This window comes from Antennarius striatus, chromosome 22, assembly GCF_040054535.1.
Source record: "Antennarius striatus isolate MH-2024 chromosome 22, ASM4005453v1, whole genome shotgun sequence".
NCBI classification, from domain to species: Eukaryota; Metazoa; Chordata; class Actinopteri; order Lophiiformes; family Antennariidae; genus Antennarius; species Antennarius striatus.
Genome location: NC_090797.1, coordinates 12876399 through 12897204, shown reverse-complemented (window position 1 = coordinate 12897204; position 20806 = coordinate 12876399). Strand labels below are relative to the sequence as shown.

General features: G+C 47.6%; 1 protein-coding gene across 1 annotated transcript; it reads left to right on the top strand.

The window, feature by feature from the left end:
* Positions 1 to 4568: 4568 nt before the first annotated feature.
* Positions 4569 to 5465, top strand: LOC137589681 (serine/threonine-protein kinase pim-1-like). Its single transcript, XM_068307542.1, has one exon. The coding sequence runs from the start codon at positions 4569 to 4571 to the stop codon at positions 5463 to 5465; it is 897 nt and encodes a 298-aa protein (XP_068163643.1).
* Positions 5466 to 20806: the final 15341 nt, after the last annotated feature.

Genomic DNA, 20806 nt, shown 5'->3' with positions numbered 1-20806 from the left:
GAGGACAGAAGAGAAGGAGAGCAGGCGTAACGGTACAGTGATCCCATGTGTGTCTGGAGTGTCTGAAAAACTGAGGAAGATTTTTGACAAACACCAGATTCTTGTGTATTTTAAGTGTTTTTGGAGACGCTGCCCCTTCATCCAGTGCTGTCCACCCTCCTGTGTGGTGTGGTCCAGGAATCTATTTTCTTACGGTTAGAATCAGGAAATCCACTCAATTTATGCCATTCAGGAGACTTTGACAATATTGACAGGCATTTTTCATCATTTTTGTCAGTATCTTGATTCATCCGTCAACTTTGTGTTCCGCTGATCATGTTAAAAGGAGGCTGGAGAGTTTGGAGCAGGCTGGGCAGGAGGAGTATGGCCTGGACAAGTTGGCAGTTTGTCGTACATGAAGAACAACCAGTCACACTTACATTTATGCCTCTGGGCAAATAAAAGACACCAGTTCATCTTTACACGTGTTTTTGTGGTGACAGGAAGCTGGAGAGATCCGACACCAAACTCTACCTGGAGAAGATTTTTATAGAGACAGAATTATGTTTTAACGCTGTTTTATTTTAATTAGTTAACAGGAGAACCAGTGTGTCTTAATGGAGGAGTGAGTTCTACAGTGTTATTTAGTTTACAGTGAATTAGATAGATAGATAGATAGATAGATAGATAGATAGATAGATAGATAGATAGATAGATAGATAGATAGATAGATAGATAGATAGATAGATAGATAGATAGATAGATAGATAGATAGATAGATAGATAGATAGATAGATAGATAGATAGATAGATACTTCATTAATCCCGGAGGAAATTGCATATATCCACTGCTCAGGCATTAAATAACAAATAATACTGGATAAACACCAGGAGAAAAGGAAACACTGACATCACAGGACATACCACAAGACATACATTACACTAACAGACAGACACATGCAGCACTAACAGGACTTATATACTAAACTATAACTAAAATATAAACAGTATAAAATTTAAAAATATTACAGTATTAAAATATAAACAGTATAAAATAAAATCTAAACAGTATAAAATTGAATTAAAATATAAAACAGTATAAAAAATAAATAAATTATATATATATATATACAACAGTATAAAATTAAATTTAAATTAAATTAAATCCATATTCAACCCCGTGCTGACCTCGCCACCTCCCCCCCGCTCCTCCTGAGAGAGTCATTGTACCCCCTGATGGCACGGGGCACGAAGGAGGACCTCAGCCTCTCTGTGGAGGCGCTGTGTGACAGCAGTCTGCCGCTGAAGGTGCTTCTCTGCTGGGAGAAGGTGGTGTGTAGGGGGTGCCTGGTGTTGTTCATGATGGCCTTAATTTTAGACATGGTCCTGCTCTCCAGAAGCGTCTCCACAGAGTCCAGGCTCAGCCCGACCACTGAGCCTGCTCTGCGGATGAGTCTGTTCAGACGGTCCATATCTCTTTTCCTGGCCCCCCCACCCCAACACACAATGGCGTATGACAGCACACTGGAGACTACGGACTGATAGAACATGAAAAGGAGCTTAGGACAGATGTTGAAGGAGGCCAGCCTCCTTAGGAAGTACATCCTGCTCTGCCCCTTCTTGTACACACAGTTGGAGTTGAGTGACCAGTCCAGTCTGCTGTCTAGCTGCAGTCCCAGGTACTTATAGTTTTCTACCACCTCCACCTCACTGCCTTTGATGATCACCGGCTGTGGAGAGGGAGGTGCCCGCCGGAAATCCAGAACCATCTCCTTTGTCTTGGAGACGTTGAGCTGGAGCTGGTTCTGTTGGCACCACTCCACGAAGTCAGCCACCAATGCCCTGTACCCCCCCTCATCACCCTCCCGGATACATGCCACTATCGCGGTGTCATCGGAGTACTTCTGTATGTGGCATGTATCCGAGTTGTGCTTGAAGTCTGATGTCTGATGTCTGATGTCTGATTAGTAAGAGTTTCTGCCCCCTCCACAGGCAGTAAAGACTGCAGTGAAATGTCCTGTTTGGAGATGAAGTGATGTTTGTGTTGTGGTTCAGTGACTTCACAGCTGGATGTTCACTGACGCGGAGCTGGACAGACAGAACCTGGACAGACAGACAGATGAAGCTGCTGCTCAGTTCTGTCAGACCTTCACCTTCATAAGATTGTCTGACTCATATGACCGGAAAGAACACAGTCCGCTCTGTTTCCTCTGAGTTCATATGAACGGGTCTGAATGGACGGGGCGCCACCTGCAGGCAGGAGGCTGGAAAAACAGTTCAAAACGTAAAGGAATCAAAAACTGCTCAATTCTGTTGCCTGTGGCAACGCTCAAAGACTGCACAAGTCCAGACCACATGTTCCAATACATTTATAGGAATAAAACCTGTAAAATCTGCCTTATCTGTTTGGGTTGTGGGTTATTCAGTCGGCTTAACAAATTTATTCCCAGGTTGCAGACTGTAATTTCATCTGTGCTGTATGTCGTGCATACATGGTACAATTGAAAATAAAGTTGACTATGTTTTTTCAAATATAAATGGGTCTTCTCTGCTGCAGGCACCCATTGTTTTTCATCATACATAATATTCGGAAAATTTCACATTAATTTAAGAAATATTGTACATTATTTCATATCATTAAATATTAATCAATAATGTAGAAAAACAAATCTGCTTTCGTTAAATTGTTATTAATAATTTTTTGTTTGTGCTTTAACGCAAATAATAAACGAGATGAAGCTGCTTGATTTCTACTCAGAATTTGAAGGATCTGGTGTTTAATTCTTATTAAAATGAGAGTCGGAGGCTTTTAAAGTCATATTTGTCGGCTTTTTAATATTTATTTCAGATGCGAAAAACAATGAGCCAAAGTTGCACATGAAGCTGTCAGATAGCGTCACAATGTTAAAGTGTTTCCACAATTTTTATTTTTATCATAAAAAATTTTTTAAAATCATAATTGCCTGATGTAGTATTAAATATTTCCTCATAGTCCTTCGTTTCTGGTCTGAATTATGAGATTATTTTTTTAATTCGGACCCAGCGGGTCCCAAACCGGTTCGTTTTCCAGACAACGGCTGAGTCCATAACGCTGCTGCAGCCGGTGACGTCACAAAGACCCTAACTTCAAAGCCAAACCGCCTCAGGTATCAACACCTGTGTAACGTTACTGAGACAGACCCTCACAGTTACACTACAGTCAGCACCGAGATCCGAGCAGCACTCAACTTGTTTCTGTCATCGATCTGCAGCCATGAAAGGTAAATCCACCAACATTTAATTCAACCCGTGGAAAACTGTTATTCAGTGTTTAATCAAGAAAAAATAGAAACACACGTAGAAAATTCACGTTTGTGGTTCATCATATCAGAGGTGACTTCAGGGATTCGAATCATTATCAAAAAATTTGGATTACAAGTATTGCAAAATGAAATTTGAAAATTGATGATCTCTAATTACATCCCATGAAGCGATGATGTCAGTGTTCGTGTGTCCGTCCTTCCATCCACTAAATATCTTTTATCTTTCTATCTGTTGCAGATAGAAAGATAAAACAAAAAGCACAATCCTCGGGCAACAAAGGGGATGAAAATGAGATGATGACCTTGACCTTGAGAAAACTAGGTCAAGGTCAAATTTCAACTTTTGTTCATTTTTTGCACATATCTTAGGAACCGGATGAGATAGAAAAACGAACCAAAAGGCGTTATATTCAGGGAGGCAAAAGGATAAAAATTAGATCACAACCTTGACCTTGAAAAACTAGGTCAAAGATCAAATTTTTACTTTTATACCATTTTCGGAACACCTCTCTGATACCTGATGAGATTTAATCACAAAACGAAAAGCAACATATTCAGGAAGCCAGAGGCACAAAAATGTGATGATGACCTTCACCTTTGGAAAATTAGGTCAATGTCATACTCGATAGAACATTATAGAAGTCATTGCTGAAAGTAAGGAACATTATGAAAGTCAGGGTAAAATTTTGAATTCAGGGATGTCGGTCTCTGACTGCCTTGTTTAATTTGTCTTTGTCAGCAGTGTCTGTATATTAATAATATACATATAATATAATTGTAATGAGATTTCTACAATGTCTCCGACAGTTTTTAAGCGTTTTTGGAGATTCACAGCTGACTACAGACTTCAGCCTCAGCCTCTTCATCAATGGAAGACCTCTGATGACCTCAGAGACCCCACAAAGATTCAGGGGGCTGAACAACAGACGGGTTTATTTTCAAGTAAGTCTCTGGAAATTTAATCCACTACTGTCTATAACAGGAGCATCACAGTTTGCGAACTTTTGCAAACAAGACAACAAAAAGTTTGTCTTCCTTTCTAACATGAAGTAGAAGTAGCTCAGAATTCCACTTCAGTACAATACATAAGACAAACCTGCTGTCAGCTTAAACCAGTAGTTGTAAAATTAAATTTATAATGTATTTTAAAAACATTTAATTTCGATTTAAATATTTAGTTGCTGCTTTCCTGTGGTTTAACGTAATTTAAAAGCTTTAAATTACATTGTAGAATAGTAACATTGTAATCATGGAGTGAAGGTACTAACTCAGTGTTTTCTGATGCCAATGACAGGACTAAGAACGTTCCTGAGGAAGAAAATCCACACCAGGAGACGTGGGTCTCAATCTCAGTCCATGGAGACACAGGAGCCGGACAAGAAAATCAGTCCAGTGAAGAAGAAGAAGCAGTTTGAGGATAAATATTGTCAACTGTACCGACTCGGTGATGGAGGCCATGGATCTGTGTACATGGGTTACAGGAAGGAAGATTTTGTCCACGTAGCGATCAAGCACATTCCCCAGACCCTTGTTTTCCGTGAAGACGACGACAGGAGCAAGATGCCTCTTGAAGTGCTTTTCATGAAGATGAGTCAACAAGCAGGAGGATCGGTTAGCCAGTCAGCATCCATTTCCCTCCTGGACCACTACGACCTGGAGGAGGAGCTCATCATCGTCATGGAATGTCCATTTCCAGCGGTTGACCTCTTGAATTACAGCAAGTCCAGAGGAGGTACTTTAGAGGAAGAGGAGGCCAGACTCTTCTTCAAGCAGCTGGTGGAAGCTGTCAGAGAACTTGATGCCAACAAGATTTTCCATGCAGACATCAAAATGGAAAATATCTTGGTTGACATCAGCAGCGGTGTTCCACGTTTGAGGATAATTGACTTTGGTCTAAGCATGTTTATCAATGACGGGGACACAATCGAAGGTATATATCGTGGAACCCCTTCCTATTACCCACCAGAGTGGTCCTGGAGTTCAGTGTACAGTAGCAGGCCTGTTACTGTGTGGCAGATGGGAGTGGTTCTCTATAACATGCTGCACCAACACTTTTTGAAGAGCCTCTGCATCAGTCAGAAGTTGTCTCCAAACTGCCAAAACGTGTTGGGTCTGTGTCTGGCTGAGGACCCTCAGCAGCGTCCCACTCTGGAGCAGCTCCTGAGTCATTCCTGGCTGGAATGAACCATAAGTCAACCCCCTGCTGGCCCATCGTCCCTGAGCGAAACTGAATCAGTGCCTGTATCTTTTCTTGTATATAACATGTGTATTTGTTTAGTAAATCTTTTGTCAATAAATTTGTGTGATAATTTTGTGTCCGAGTTCATGTTTTATGTCAGCACAAATACTACATGAGGGATGTTAAAAGCTGATTCAGTAATTTCGGTTGCATGTCATAAAATGATCCAAAGTAGGTTATCATGTCACTCATGAATAATGGGAGAATGAAATCAGGAAGCACACGAACACAAGTACAGCCCACCGTAATGATGGAACTGAAGTGGCTTTTCACTCTGATATAAACCACAAAGGAAAACCACCATGGACCCTGACAGTAAAGGAAAACGTTCCCAGGTGTTGAAAAGTGAAAATATGTAACTAGCATCACTGCCCGCTAGATGGCGCTTCAAGCTAAATCTGAATCAGAATCAGAATCAGCTTTATTGGCCATCGTTTGTAAAAAGCAGACGAGGAATTTGTTTCCGGCAGGTGGTGTCTCAAACTGTTCATTCATAAGTTAACTATTATAAATACTTAAATATTATAAATAACTATACTAAATACAAAATGTAGGAAGCAAAAAGCAGTAGGTGGGGGGGGGACACGATGTACAGGTGCTGAGTGCATGTTGCAGGGGTTTGGAGACAAATAGTTAAAATTTATTGTTCAAGTGTCTTATGGCTTCGGGGAAGAAACTGTTTTTGAGTCTGGTTGTTTTTGAGAGGAGGGCTCTGTAGCGCCTCCCAGAGGGTAGCCTTTTGAATAGACGGTGTCCAGGGTGTGTTGGGTCTGAGATGATCTTCCCTGCCCGACTCCTAATTCTTGAGGAGTACAGCTTTTGGAGGGAGGGCAGGGAGGTCCCAGTGATCTTCTCAGCAGACCTGATTGTCCTTTGTAGTCGTGTCCTGTCCCTTTGGGTGGCAGCACCGAACCAGACTGTGATGGAGGAACACAGAACCGATTCAATGACTGCCGTGTAGAACAGGACCAACAGCTCCTGTGGCAGACCGTACTTCCTTAGCTGCCTAAGAAAGTACATCCTCTGCTGGGCCTTCTTGAGGATGCAGCTGATGTGGAGAGACCACTTCAGGTCCCTGGAAACAGTAGTCCCCAGGAACTTGAAGCTCTCCACAGAGTCCACAGGGCTGTTTGCAATGGTGAGGGGGAGCAGAGGGGAGGGTGACTTCCTAAAGTCCACTGTCATCTCCACAGTCTTGAGCGTGTTCAGCTCCAGGCTGTTGCGACTACACCAGTCCACCAGCTGTCTCACCTCCTGTCGGTATGCGGACTCATCCCCGTCCTGGATGAGTCCAATGACAGTTGTGTCATCTGCAAACTTCAGGAGTTTGACGGCTGGGTGCGTGGATGTGCAGTCGTTGGTGTAGATGGAGAAGAGCAGCGGAGAGAGGACGCAACCCTGGGGGGCACCGGTGCTGACTGTCTGAGTGTCTGAGGTGATCGCCCCCAGCCTCACCTGCTGTGTCCTGTCTGTCAGGAAGCTGGTGATCCACTGACACATGACAGAGGGGACTGTGAGCTGGTGAAGTTTGGAGGATAGCAGCTCAGGGATGATGGTGTTCCTCTTAGCTACTCTGATCTCCTTAGTCAGTGTGTTCCTGGTCTGCCGGTACAGAGCCCTATCCCCAGATCTGTAGGCCTCCTCCTTAGCCAAGCGCAGTTGTCTCAGCTTGGCTGTGAACCATGGCTTGTTGTTGCTGTATGTGCGGAAGGTCTTGGTTGGCACACACAGGTCCTCACAGAAGCTAATGTAGGCTGTCACAGTGTCCGTGTAATCATCCAGGTTGTCCGTAGCAGCTTCAAAAACACTCCAGTCGGTGCAGTCAAAGCATTCCTGCAGTTCCTGCTTTGCCTCGTTGGTCCACTTCTTCACCGTTTTCACCACAGGCCGAGATGTTCTCAGTCTCTACCTGTAGGCTGGGATGAGGTGGACGAGGCAGTGATCGGAGTTTCCCAGAGCTGCGCGGGGGACCGAGCGATAAGCGTCCCTAGTTACCGTGTAGCAGTGATCCAGCGTGTTGTTGTCCCTCGTCGGACAGGTCACATGCTGCCTGTATTTAGGGAGCTCGTTGTTTAGTTCCGCTCTGTTGAAGTCCCCCAGGATGATTAAAAATGAGTCTGGGTGTTTCCTTTCAATGTCCGTGATTTGTTCCACTAATGTATGGAGTGCAGCATCCACATTAGCTTGCGGTGGAATGTAAACACCGACGAACACGAAAGAGGAGAACTCCCGCGGGGAATAAAAGGGCTTGCAGTTGATGCAGAATGTCTCAATGTTCGGTCCACAGAACCTGCTGAGCACTGTGACATCCTTACACCAACCTTCGTTGATGTAGAAACATATTCCACCACCCTTGGTTTTCCCCGACCGCTCCTTGACGCGGTCCGCTCTGTGAAGTTGGAAGTCCGGCAGATGCAGAGCGCCGTCGGGGATCGATTCACTGAGCCAAGTTTCAGTGAAACACAGGGCAGCGGAACGTGCAAAGTCCATATTTTTCCCGCAGAGGAGGTGCAGCTCGTCCAGTTTATTGGGTAGTGAGCGGAGGTTAGCCAGATGTATCGATGGCAGCGGGGTCCTGAATCCCTGCTGGCGGAGTCTCACCAGCGCGCCAGCTCTCTTACCCCGACGTCTGCGTGGCCGCAGCCCATAAAGGGCCGCAGCTCCGCCGATCAAGATCTCCGCAAAACTGCTCGGATCTGACGCAAACTGCGGAATAAAATTACCGGGTAAGAACTGTCTGATGGCCAGCAGTTCCTCAGAGGAGTAGGTGATGGGATAGCACTCAGAAAAAGACGCGAAGGTCGACAAAAAACACAAAATAAAGTAGAAAAAGAGAGAGCTCCGTGCCGAGGCGTCCATCCGCGGCGCCATCGTAAATCTGAACAGAAAGGTTTAAACTTGTGAAGTATCTGCGCCCTAGATGAGGGAGTTTATTACTTGAAGTAAAAAAATATTTCCAATCCTTTCTAACTTTCTAACAGGGACAAAGCGAAAGGTTTTTTTTGTGTTGGCTATGTCAGTCAGAGAAGGTACTCTGATCAGATCTCACCTGTAGATGGAGGCCCCGCCTCCGCGATTCATGTCAAATTAAGTTGAATAAAAACAAACCTTTTGGAGGCCACGCCCAGCAGCAAACTGTCGCCATGGAGATGCACAAAAACAATTGCGTGTAAAATGACATAAATTCTCGAGTGGTGAGACTGACTCGTATTTCAAGCTCGAGTCATTTTTTGTGGTCTCCGTCTCCAGTCACTGAGGACAGAAGTTCTGCTCGATGTGAAGATCCAGAAAGTTCTGCAGACGGTCAGTTTAAAACGACTGTGGTCCGGACACAGGTTCCACCTGAGAACAGGGTCCATGAAGGTTCCACGGTTTCTGGATTCAGACTGAAAAGGAAACAGATCGGAACCTTTGACCCAGAACCAGCTGATCCGGGTCATAACCTCTTCCCCAGTAGTGACCAGTGATAAAGAAAGCTACCTCAGCCCCGCCCCTCCACCCACCTGACATTTAGCCCGGCCAATCAGTCATCCCTGTCTCAGCAAACATGTCCACCTTCATGCTGGTCTGTGAATGTACCGCCCACTGAACACCAGCGTGTGTGTGTGTGTGTGTGTGTGTGTGTGTGTGTGTGTGTGTGTGTGTGTGTGTGTGTGTGTGTGTGTGTGTGTGTGAACCAACCTTCGTCACACCCTGAGGGGTTGTGTGAGTTCTCAGCCTGTTGACTGTTCGTGTGTGTGTGCGCAATATTTTCTAAAATATCTAAATAAATTTGATATTATCTATCAGTTGCGTGACTTTTTTTTAGTCCCGTTCAGGAATCACAAACATTTAAGGGACTTAAAACCTTTTGAATCCGGTGACCAATCAGAACCAGGCATCAACATCTGGACGCAACGGTGAAGCTAACTAAATGTTAGCAGGACAGCTGTCAGAAACAACTTCTTCACACAGATCTTTATGCTGCTGGAACTCTATTTGTCTTTTTAAAGAAGGAAAACAGGACTGAACAAAACCCTGAACAAAAATACTTGAGCGCCCCTAACCCTAAATTGCCAGCGAGAACAGCCGGCAGCAGGAACGTGGGTATTGGGTTTGCGCCGGTCCTCACAGATAGAAGAGGAGGTCATCCAGCTTCATGTTGGGCTCCCTGTGGAGGCTCTGGCCCACCAGGAAGGCCAGCTTGTGGGCGTACTGGCAGGGAGCCGGCACCCGGATCACCCCCTAAAGCACCAGAGGGAACAGGTCAGAACCCCAGACCTCAGTGACCTCTGCTAAGGGGTCAGGTCAGGACCAGGGTTTGTTCTGGTCATGTGATCAAAATCAGTTTACAACAAATGCCACTTCCGACTGATAGAGACTGGTTAGCTTGTGTTTCATGACAAGTTCACAACACTGGACCCACTGTGGCACGTCAGACACCTGGGTGAGGTCATCACTGTTAATATGTAGAATCAGTTCAAGCTCTCCAAAGTGGAATGGTTACCACTGATACTTACACAGGTAAAGTCAGATTCTGCAGCACTGACCTCAGCTGAGTTCCTGTTTGTCCAGGATGGGGTCCAGATGCTCGCTATCCAGAGAACTTCATACAGGATGCACAGCTTCTGCACTGGAATGGTCCGTTCAAACCGTGGAATTACCCGGCTGTTCACCTGGATCTGTGGGAGAAGTGGTTCATCCCAGACCCCTCCAAAAAGTTTTCATTGGTACAACCTTAGATCGACCACTGACAACTTTGGAACCTACCATGTTAGACCCACTGGGGATATGAAGCGTGTGAGGGGCAAGACTTTCTTAAACAATAATAAATTATGTAACAAAATATTAATTTTTCATTCACTACAGGAGAATGTTTTTGAGAAGTTGTCGGACAAACTGCTTGAGAAACCATTTGTGCTGTTTGTCAGGTCAATTCAGGAACTGCGACCCTTTCTGTTGTAGCAGATAAAGCCACCACATTTGTACTTGTATGAATGTGCTCCAAGTGAAAAAAACTCCCATCTAGACACATAGACACAAAACTCAAAAGTATTCTGACATGCAAGATTAAACGTGTTTGCACACTGATGTATTTAGTCTGGTTTATTGAGTTGATCAACTGTCTTATTCTTTAGATATAAGTCAAACTTGTCAATTAAACTGTGAATAAACATTTCCACTTACATTCTGTTGCCTACACACCAGATTACCACAGCAAGGTAATGTCTCTACTCAGCGACAGCAGCACTGATGAGACCCTGAAGCACGACCCAACCAGCAGCTACAAAAACAACGTTGTGGAATGCCTACAAATGGAGGAAACTATAAACCACCTGCTATACCATTGCCTGTACCCTGGGGAAGCCATTCCATGCATATATGGGCTGCACAAAATCATAAAGAAGGAGACCCTTCTGCATCACATACGACATCGCCAAGCATGTTGCCACCATCTTGGCCCCATTCGTAAGGAAGAACCACTACCAAATACAGAACTCCATGGACATTGTGGAAAAGGTGAGAGGACTGAGATTGGATACAGATGAGACCATGGTATCCTATGACGTCACCTCCCTGTTCACATGTGTTCATGCAATGGAGGCAGTGGAAGGAGTAAGGCAACGGCTTTCACAGGACAACACCCTCAGCGACAGGACAAACTTCAACCCTGACCAGATCTGCCAACTTCTGGACCTCTGCCTAAACAGCAACTTTTTCCAGTACAGAGGGAGCTTCTATAGGCAGAAACACGGATGTGCCATGGGCTCTCAGGTGTCTCCTGTTGTGTCCAATCTGTACATGGAAGAAGTGGAACACATGGCCCTGACCTCGTTCAAAGGAGCAACACTGTCACAGTCTCCGACTCTCATTCCCCGCCTGTCACACCCCTGCAGTATTTTTCCACTCTCCCTCACTCTGCTCCACTCTACCTGCCGGCCACGCGTACTGCTTCAGCCCATGCTGCTCACCTGCTTCTGATCACTGCAATCAAGCCTGCATTTAGTCTCTCCAGCACCTTCACTCCTGGCCAGATTGTTCTTCAGCGTCATGCGAGACTTTCCAGCGTTTTTTCCCTGTCTGATTTTCCGGTACCGACTCTGCCTGTCCCTGACCTGCCATCCTCGTCTGCCTCCCGGTAAACCCACCTGCCTTCTGTCCCTGACCTCGTGCTTCGCCTCAGCACCTCTGGTATCTGCCTGCTCGTTTGGTTTCGACTCCTCCGCCTGGCCTCGTCTCTTCTCCTGCCTGTTCCTCAACGGTATCTCTGCCTTCACGGACTGTTCACCTGGCTTCGACCTCCCTGCCTGCCCCGACCTCTCTTCGGCTCACTCCTCGTCGGTCTCAGTTCGTGCTGCCAGCTCTCCAGAACTCAGGGGTTCCTGCCTCGGCTCAAGTAAGCTTCATCTTATCTCCTCTACAAAAGAGTACTGCATTTGGGTCCAAACAACACCCGTTACAGTACAATCTGGCCAGAAATGGACCCAGCAGACCCCACATCCCCCCAGTCTCGCCTAGCCCTCGTGGAGGCAATGCTTCAGCAACATGAGTCTCTGTTAGTCTCCAACGCGGCAGAGGCTCGTCAGTCTGCATCATCCCTGGAACGAGCGCTAACCTCGCTAGCTGCCCAGGTACAGCAGATGGCAGCTTCCATGGCGCAACACGCTGCTTCGGTCCCCGTTCCGGCCCCTCCTGCTCCCACCCCTGTGCCAGCATCAAGTTCCACATCTGAGCCCCGTGTGGGGGCACCAGAGCGCTACGATGGGGATCCTGAGGGTTGCAATCCCTTTTTGACGAACTGCTCAATCCTGTTTGCCCTGCAACCCCATACCTTCGCCACAGAGGGGGCCAGAGTCGCCTTCGCCATCAATCACCTCACTGGTAGAGCACGTCTGTGGGGGACGGCGGAGTGGGAGAGAGGCACGCCTGCCTGCGCCACATTCCAAGCCTTCGGTGAGGAGCTTCGCAAGGTGTTCGGACCCGTTTCCCTGGGTCCTGATGCAGCAGGGGGACTCATGAGTCAGAGGCAGGGAGATCGGACAGTTTCGGATTATGCCATAGACTTCAGAACTCGGGCTCGTCTCAGCGATTGGAATGCTGCTGCCCAATGTGACTCCTTCCTAAATGGGCTGGCTCCTTACGTAAAGGATGAGCTGGTTCCGTTCGACCTTCCCAATTCCCTGGACGGTCTCATTGAGCTGACTACGAGGCTGGACAGGCGGATACAGACGAGGAGGAAGGAACAACGCTGTGAGAGAGGTGATCCCCGGCGTTCTGCTCGTTCACATAGGGTCCCAGTCATTCCTGTTCCCTCTTCTGAACCTATGCACGGGGGGGTGGAACCCATGCAGGTGGGGCGAACCAGCCTTACACCAGAGGAACGAGAACGACGACGCCGGAAAAATCTCTGCCTCTACTGTGGCCAAGCCGGCCATTTTGTCTCCCGGTGTCCAGTAAAAGGGAGGGCTCAGCAGTAGAAGGGGGCATTTTGCTGAGCCGGTCCCAGAACTCTGCCCCTAGCCCACGACCTCTGTTTCATGCCCAGCTCCTGTTGGTAGGGGGGTCCCACACCCTCGCCACCTTCATCGACTCGGGGGCAGACGTCAACCTGATGGATGAGGACCTCGCCCGTCAACTGGACATCAGTCGAGATCCTCTCCCTCGCCCCATGCCAGCCAGCGCTCTGGACGGTCATCTCCTGGGAACTGTCACCCATCAGACTGCCCCCATCTCTATGCTCCTGTCTGGCACACACCGTGAAACCATCCGGTTTCATATCCTGAGGTCTCCCAATCTTCCCCTCATCCTCGGCTACCCCTGGCTTCGACGCCACAACCCCCATATAGACTGGTCCACGGGGTCCATCCTGGGATGGAGTCCCTCCTGTCAGCAGATCTGCCTCAGACCTGTGGGGGCCCCCACGCCGTCTGCCAGCCCCTGTTCCATTCCTGATCTCTCCATGGTGCCTTCTGACTATCACGACTTCCGGGAGGTGTTCAGTAAGGCGAGGGCCACCTCTCTACCTCCTCATCGGCCCTACGACTGCGCCATCGACCTCCTTCCCGGCTCTGTACCCCCCAAGGGCCGTCTCTACTCGCTGTCCGCACCTGAAAGGGAGGCCATGGAGACCTACATCAGCGATGCCCTGGCCGCCGGAATCATTCGACCCTCCTCGTCACCTGCTGGAGCGGGGTTTTTCTTCGTCGACAAGAAGGATGGGTCTCTGAGGCCGTGCATCGACTACCGAGGTCTGAATGACATCACTGTGAAGAACCGCTATCCTCTCCCCCTCATCGCCTCAGCTTTTGAGCTGCTCCAAGGGGCCACCGTGTACACCAAGCTGGATCTCCGCAACGCCTACCATCTGGTGCGGATCCGAGAGGGAGATGAGTGGAAGACGGCCTTTAACACCCCTACAGGACACTACGAATATCTGGTGATGCCGTTTGGGCTCACCAATGCCCCGGCTGTGTTCCAAAACCTCATCAATGATGTGCTGAGAGACATGCTAAACAAGTTTGTGTTTGTCTATCTAGATGATATCCTGATCTTCTCCCGGTCCAAGCAGGAACATATCCTCCATGTCCAGACGGTGCTGCAGCGCCTGCTAGAGAACTCCCTGTTTGTCAAGGCCGAAAAGTGTGAGTTCCATGCCTCCTCCGTGTCCTTCTTAGGTTACATCATTGGCCGGGACCGCATGGAGATGGACCCCGCAAAGGTCTCAGCTGTCGCCTCCTGGCCTGTCCCTGACTCTCGCAAGCAGCTGCAACGCTTTTTGGGGTTCGCCAACTTCTACAGGAGGTTTATCCGGGGCTACAGCACGGTGGCAGCACCTCTCACCGCCCTCACCTCCTCCAAGGTCCCTTTCCACTGGACTTCGGCCGCCGAGGAGGCATTCCAGCTCCTGAAAGGGCGTTTCACCTCGGCCCCCATTCTCCTGATCCCTGACCCTGAGAGACAATTCGTTGTGGAAGTCGACGCCTCTGATGTGGGGGTAGGGGCCATTCTCTCTCAGCGTTCTGCCAAGGATCAAAGACTACACCCTTGTGCTTTCTTCTCCAGGCGTCTGTCCCCAGCAGAAATTAATTATGACATTGGGAACCGAGAACTATTGGCGGTGAAGCTGGCTTTGGAGGAGTGGCGCCACTGGTTGGAGGGAACCAAGACCCCCTTCCTCGTCTGGACTGACCACAAGAATCTGGAGTACATCCGCTCAGCCAAGAGACTGAACTCCCGTCAGGCCCGGTGGGCTCTATTCTTCGCCAGATTCCATTTTACCCTCTCCTACCGGCCAGGCTCCCGCAATGTAAAACCTGACGCCCTATCCCGACAATTCATGGGCGGGGAGGAGGCCCCCTCTAGTCCTGACAACATCCTTCCTGCTTCTCATCTGGTGGCTGCTCTCACCTGGGAGGTGGAGGAGCGCGTGAGAGCTGCTTTGGAGGACCAGCCGGGGCCCAGCTCCTGCCCCCAAAACCGCCTATTCGTTCCCCAGCAGCTAAGGTCTGAGGTTCTACAGTGGGCCCACGCTTCTCGACTCACCTGTCATCCCGGAATACACCGCACCAAGGAGGTTCTGCAGCGGCGGTTCTGGTGGACCTCCATGGATGATGACATCAAAGACTTTGTAAACGCATGTCCAGTCTGCAGTCAGAACAAGGCTCCTCGCCGGGCTCCCGCCGGGCACCTGCATCCTCTGCCTGTGCCCCACCGACCCTGGTCCCATATCTCTTTAGACTTTGTCACCGGGCTGCCACTGTCAGGAGTTTACACCACCATCCTGACAGTAGTGGACCGGTTCACCAAGATGGCCCATTTCGTGCCCCTGGCCAAGCTCCCCTCGGCCAAAGAAACCGCTGAACTGGTCCTGCAGCACGTGTTCCGGCTCCACGGCCTCCCATCCGACGTGGTCTCAGACCGAGGACCCCAGTTCACCTCTGCTTTCTGGAAAGAATTCTGCCGCCTCCTGGGAGCCTCCACCAGCCTGTCCTCCGGGTTTCATCCTCAATCCAACGGCCAGTCCGAGAGGATGAACCAGGAGATGGAGACAGCGCTCCGCTGCATGGCTTCAAAGAATCCTGCCTCCTGGTCCACTCAACTGCTGTGGGTGGAATACGCCCATAACACCCTCATCAGCTCTACCACCGGCCTATCCCCATTTCAGTGCGCCTATGGCTACCAACCACCCCTCTTTCCTGCACAGGAGAAAGAGACGGTCTGCCCCTCCGTGGAGGCCTTCATTCGCCGTTGCCGTCGGACCTGGACGCAGGCTCGGACAGCTCTCCTGCGAGCCATTGACCGGTACACAACAGCCGCCAACCGCCGTCGATCCCAGGCTCCCCCCTACCAGGTGGGACAGAAGGTGTGGCTGTCGACCCGAGACCTTCCGCTGAGGGTGGAGTCCAAGAAATTGGCCCCCAAGTTTATTGGGCCATTCTCCATCGAGAAGGTGGTAAACCCTGTGGCTGTTCGGCTCAAGTTGCCCCGCACCATGCGGATTCACCCCACCTTCCATGTTTCCAGGGTCAAACCGTTCCAGGAAAGTCCCCTGCAACCTGCCTCCCAGCCACCTCCGCCGCCTCGCTTCATTGACGGGGCCCCTGCTTACACAGTGCACCGCCTGCTACGCTCTCGTCGCCGTGGGAGGGGCCTACAATACCTCGTCGACTGGGAGGGGTACGGTCCGGAAGAACGGTCATGGGTCCCGGCCCGTCAGATCCTGGATGCTAGACTCATTAAGGAGTTTCATCGCCTACACCCCGACCAGCCTTCCAACACTGTCTCTGAACGAGGGGGTCCCAGCGGCAACACTCGGTCTCCTCCTGCATCTGGGGCATCTACAGGGGATGACGTCAGCTCAGCCTCGGAGGGGGACAGTTCTCTCTCGGCGGACGACGAGACTAGGACAGAGGCCTCTGAAGAATTCTAGCCCTCCACCTGGCCCCCTCCACCCACCCGGTTCCTCTGCGGCAGTTTTGGGACGTCAGGAGCCGTCCCTTGAGGGGGGGGTTCTGTCACAGTCTCCGACTCTCATTCCCCGCCTGTCACACCCCTGCAGTATTTTTCCACTCTCCCTCACTCTGCTCCACTCTACCTGCCGGCCACGCGTACTGCTTCAGCCCATGCTGCTCACCTGCTTCTGATCACTGCAATCAAGCCTGCATTTAGTCTCTCCAGCACCTTCACTCCTGGCCAGATTGTTCTTCAGCGTCATGCGAGACTTTCCAGCGTTTTTTCCCTGTCTGATTTTCCGGTACCGACTCTGCCTGTCCCTGACCTGCCATCCTCGTCTGCCTCCCGGTAAACCCACCTGCCTTCTGTCCCTGACCTCGTGCTTCGCCTCAGCACCTCTGGTATCTGCCTGCTCGTTTGGTTTCGACTCCTCCGCCTGGCCTCGTCTCTTCTCCTGCCTGTTCCTCAACGGTACCTCTGCCTTCACGGACTGTTCACCTGGCTTCGACCTCCCTGCCTGCCCCGACCTCTCTTCGGCTCACTCCTCGTCGGTCTCAGTTCGTGCTGCCAGCTCTCCAGAACTCAGGGGTTCCTGCCTCGGCTCAAGTAAGCTTCATCTTATCTCCTCTACAAAAGAGTACTGCATTTGGGTCCAAACAACACCCGTTACAAACACCAAGCCACTGGTTCCGGTACATGGACGACACAAGAGCAAAATCCACGAGGTGCAACCTTTCACCGGACACATCAACTCGGTGGACAGCAACATCAAAGATGACGGAAGTCTGAGTGTTGGGGTATACAGGACTCCAACACAAACAGACCAACACCTGTTTTTTGACTCTCACCATCCATTGGGGCACCAGCTTGGCGCCATCAGGACAGTGACAAACAGGCCTGACAAGTCACCAACCAGTACCCAAGACCAGGTGAAAGAACAGGATATCCTGACTGGACCTTTGTGAAGGCTCACAGAAGATCCAGAAGAATAACACAGTGAGGACAGAAGAGAAGGAGAGCAGGCGTAACGGTACAGTGATCCCATGTGTGTCTGGAGTGTCTGAAAAACTGAGGAAGATTTTTGACAAACACCAGATTCTTGTGTATTTTAAGCGTTTTTGGAAACGCTGCCCCTTCATCCAGTGCTGTCCACCCTCCTGTGTGGTGTGGTCCAGGAATCTATTTTCTTACAGTTAGAATCAGGAAATCCACTCAATTTATGCCATTCAGGAGACTTTGACAATATTGACAGGCATTTTTCATCATTTTTGTCAGTATCTTGATTCATCCGTCAACTTTATGTTCCGCTGATCATGTTAAAAGGAGGCTGGAGAGTTTGGAGCAGGCTGGGCAGGAGGAGTATGGCCTGGACAAGTTGGCGGTTTGTCGTACATGAAGAACAACCAGTCACACTTACATTTATGCCTCTGGGCAAATAAAAGACACCAGTTCATCTTTACACGTGTTTTTGTGGTGACAGGAAGCTGGAGAGATCCGACACCAAACTCTACCTGGAGAAGGTTTTTATAGAGACAGAATTATGTTTTAACACTGTTTTATTTTAATTAGTTAACAGGAGAACCAGTGTGTCTTAATGGAGGCGAGAGTTCTACAGTGTTATTTAGTTTACAGTGAATTAGTAAGAGTTTCTGCCCCCTCCACAGGCAGTAAAGACTGCAGTGAAATGTCCTGTTTGGAGATGAAGTGATGTTTGTGTTGTGGTTCAGTGACTTCACAGCTGGATGTTCACTGACGCGGAGCTGGACAGACAGAACCTGGACAGACAGACAGATGAAGCTGCTGCTCAGTTCTGTCAGACCTTCACCTTCATATTATTGTCTGACTCATATGACCGGAAAGAACACAGTCCGCTTTCTTTCCTCTGAGTTCATATGAACAGGTCTGAATGGACGGGGCGCCACCTGCAGGCAGGAGGCTGGAAAAACAGTTCAAAACGTAAAGGAATCAAAAACTGCTCAATTCTGTTGTCTGTGGCAACGCTCAAAGACTGCACAAGTCCAGACCACATGTTCCAATACATTTATAGGAATAAAACCTGTAATCCTTATAAACTCTGCCTAAGCCTGTTCTAATTTTTGGAATGTGGGTTATTCAGTCGGTTTAACAAATTTATTCCCAGGTTGCAGACTGTAATTTCATCTGTGCTGTATGTCGTGCATACGTGGTACAATTGAAAATAAAGTTGACTATGTTTTTTCAAATATAAATGGGTCTTCTCTGCTGTCCAGGCACCCATTGTTTTTCATCATACACAATATTCGGAAATTTCCATATTAATTTAAGAAATATTGTACATTATTTCATATCATAGCATTAAATATTAATCAATAATGTAGAAAAACAAATCTGCTTTTGTTAAATTGTTATTAATAAGTTTTTGTTTGTGCTGTAACGCAAATAATAAACGAGATGAAGCTGCTTGATTTCTGCTCAGGATCTGGTGTTTAATTCTTATTAAAATGAGAGTCGGAGGCTTTTAAAGTCATATTTGTCGGCTTTTTAATATTTATTTCAGATGCGAAAAACAATGAGCCAAAGTTGCACATGAAGCTGTCAGATAGCGTCACAATGTTAAAGTGTTTCCACAATTTTTATTTTTATCATAAAAAAATTTTTTAAATCATAATTGCCTGACGTAGTATTAAATATTTCCTCATAGTCCTTCGATTCTGGTCTGAATTATGAGATTATTTTTTTTAATTCGGACCCAGCGGGTCCCAAACCGGTTCGTTTTCCAGACAACGGCTGAGTCCATAACGCTGCTGCAGCCGGTGACGTCACAAAGACCCTAACTTCAAAGCCAAACCGCCTCAGGTATCAACACCTGTGTAACGTTACTGAGACAGACCCTCACAGTTACACTACAGTCAGCACCGAGATCCGAGCAGCACTCAACTTGTTTCTGTCATCGATCTGCAGCCATGAAAGGTAAATCCACCAACATTTAATTCCACCCGTGGAAAACTGTTATTCAGTGTTTAATCAAGAAAAAATAGAAACACACAGAGAAAATTCACGTTTGTGGTTCATCATATCAGAGGTGACTTCAGGGATTCGAATCATTATCAAAAAATTTGGATTACAAGTATTGCAAAATGAAATTTGAAAATTGATGATCTCTAATTACATCCCATGAAGCGATGATGTCAGTGTTCGTGTGTCCGTCCTTCCATCCACTAAATATCTTTTATCTTTCTATCTGTTGCAGATAGAAAGATAAAACAAAAAGCACAATCCTCGGGCAACAAAGGGGATGAAAATGAGATGATGACCTTGACCTTGAGAAAACTAGGTCAAGGTCAAATTTCAACTTTGGTTCATTTTTTGCACATATCTTAGGAACCGGATGAGATAGAAAAACGAACCAAAAGGCGTTATATTCAGGGAGGCAAAAGGATAAAAATGAGATCAGAACATTGACCTTGAAAAACTAGGTCAAGGTCAAATTTTTACTTTTATACCATTTTCGGAACACCTCTCTGATACCTGATGAGATTTAATCACAAAACGAAAAGCAACATATTCAGGAAGCCAGAGGCACAAAAATGTGATGGTGACCTTCACCTTTGGAAAATTAGGTCAATGTCATACTCGATAGAACATTATAGAAGTCATTGCTGAAAGTAAGGAACATTATGAAAGTAACTCAGGGTAAAATTTTGAATTCAGGGATGTCGCAGTCTCTGACTGCCTTGTTTAATTTGTCTTTGTCAGCAGTGTCTGTATATTAATAATATACATAAAATATAATTGTAATGAGATTTCTACAATGTCTCCGACAGTTTTTAAGCGTTTTTGGAGATTCACAGCTGACTACAGACTTCAGCCTCAGCCTCTTCATCAGTGGAAGACCTCTGATGACCTCAGAGACCCCACAAAGATTCAGGGGGCTGAACAACAGACGGGTTTATTTTCAAGTAAGTCTCTGGAAATTTAATCCACTACTGTCTATAACAGGAGCATCACAGTTTATGTGAAGTTTTGCAAACAAGACAACAAAAAGTTTGTCTTCCTTTCTAACATGAAGTAGAAGTAGCTCAGAATTCCACTTCAGTACAATACATAAGACAAACCTGCTGTCAACTTAAACCAGTAGTTGTAAAATTAAATTTATAATGTATTTTAAAAACATTTAATTTCTATTTAAATATTTAGTTGCTGCTTTCCTGTGGTTTAACGTAATTTAAAAGCTTTAAATTACATAGTAGAATAGTAACATTGTAATCAGGTAGTGAAGGTACTAACTCAGTGTTTTCTGATGCCAATGACAGGACTAAGAACGTTCCTGAGGAAGAAAATCCATACCAGGAGACGTGGGTCTCAATCTCAGTCC

Bases quoted from the DNA above. Each gene is read 5' to 3' on its own strand.
- LOC137589681 (XM_068307542.1), top strand. From the start codon at position 4,569: ATGACAGGACTAAGAACGTTCCTGAGGAAGAAAATCCACACCAGGAGA.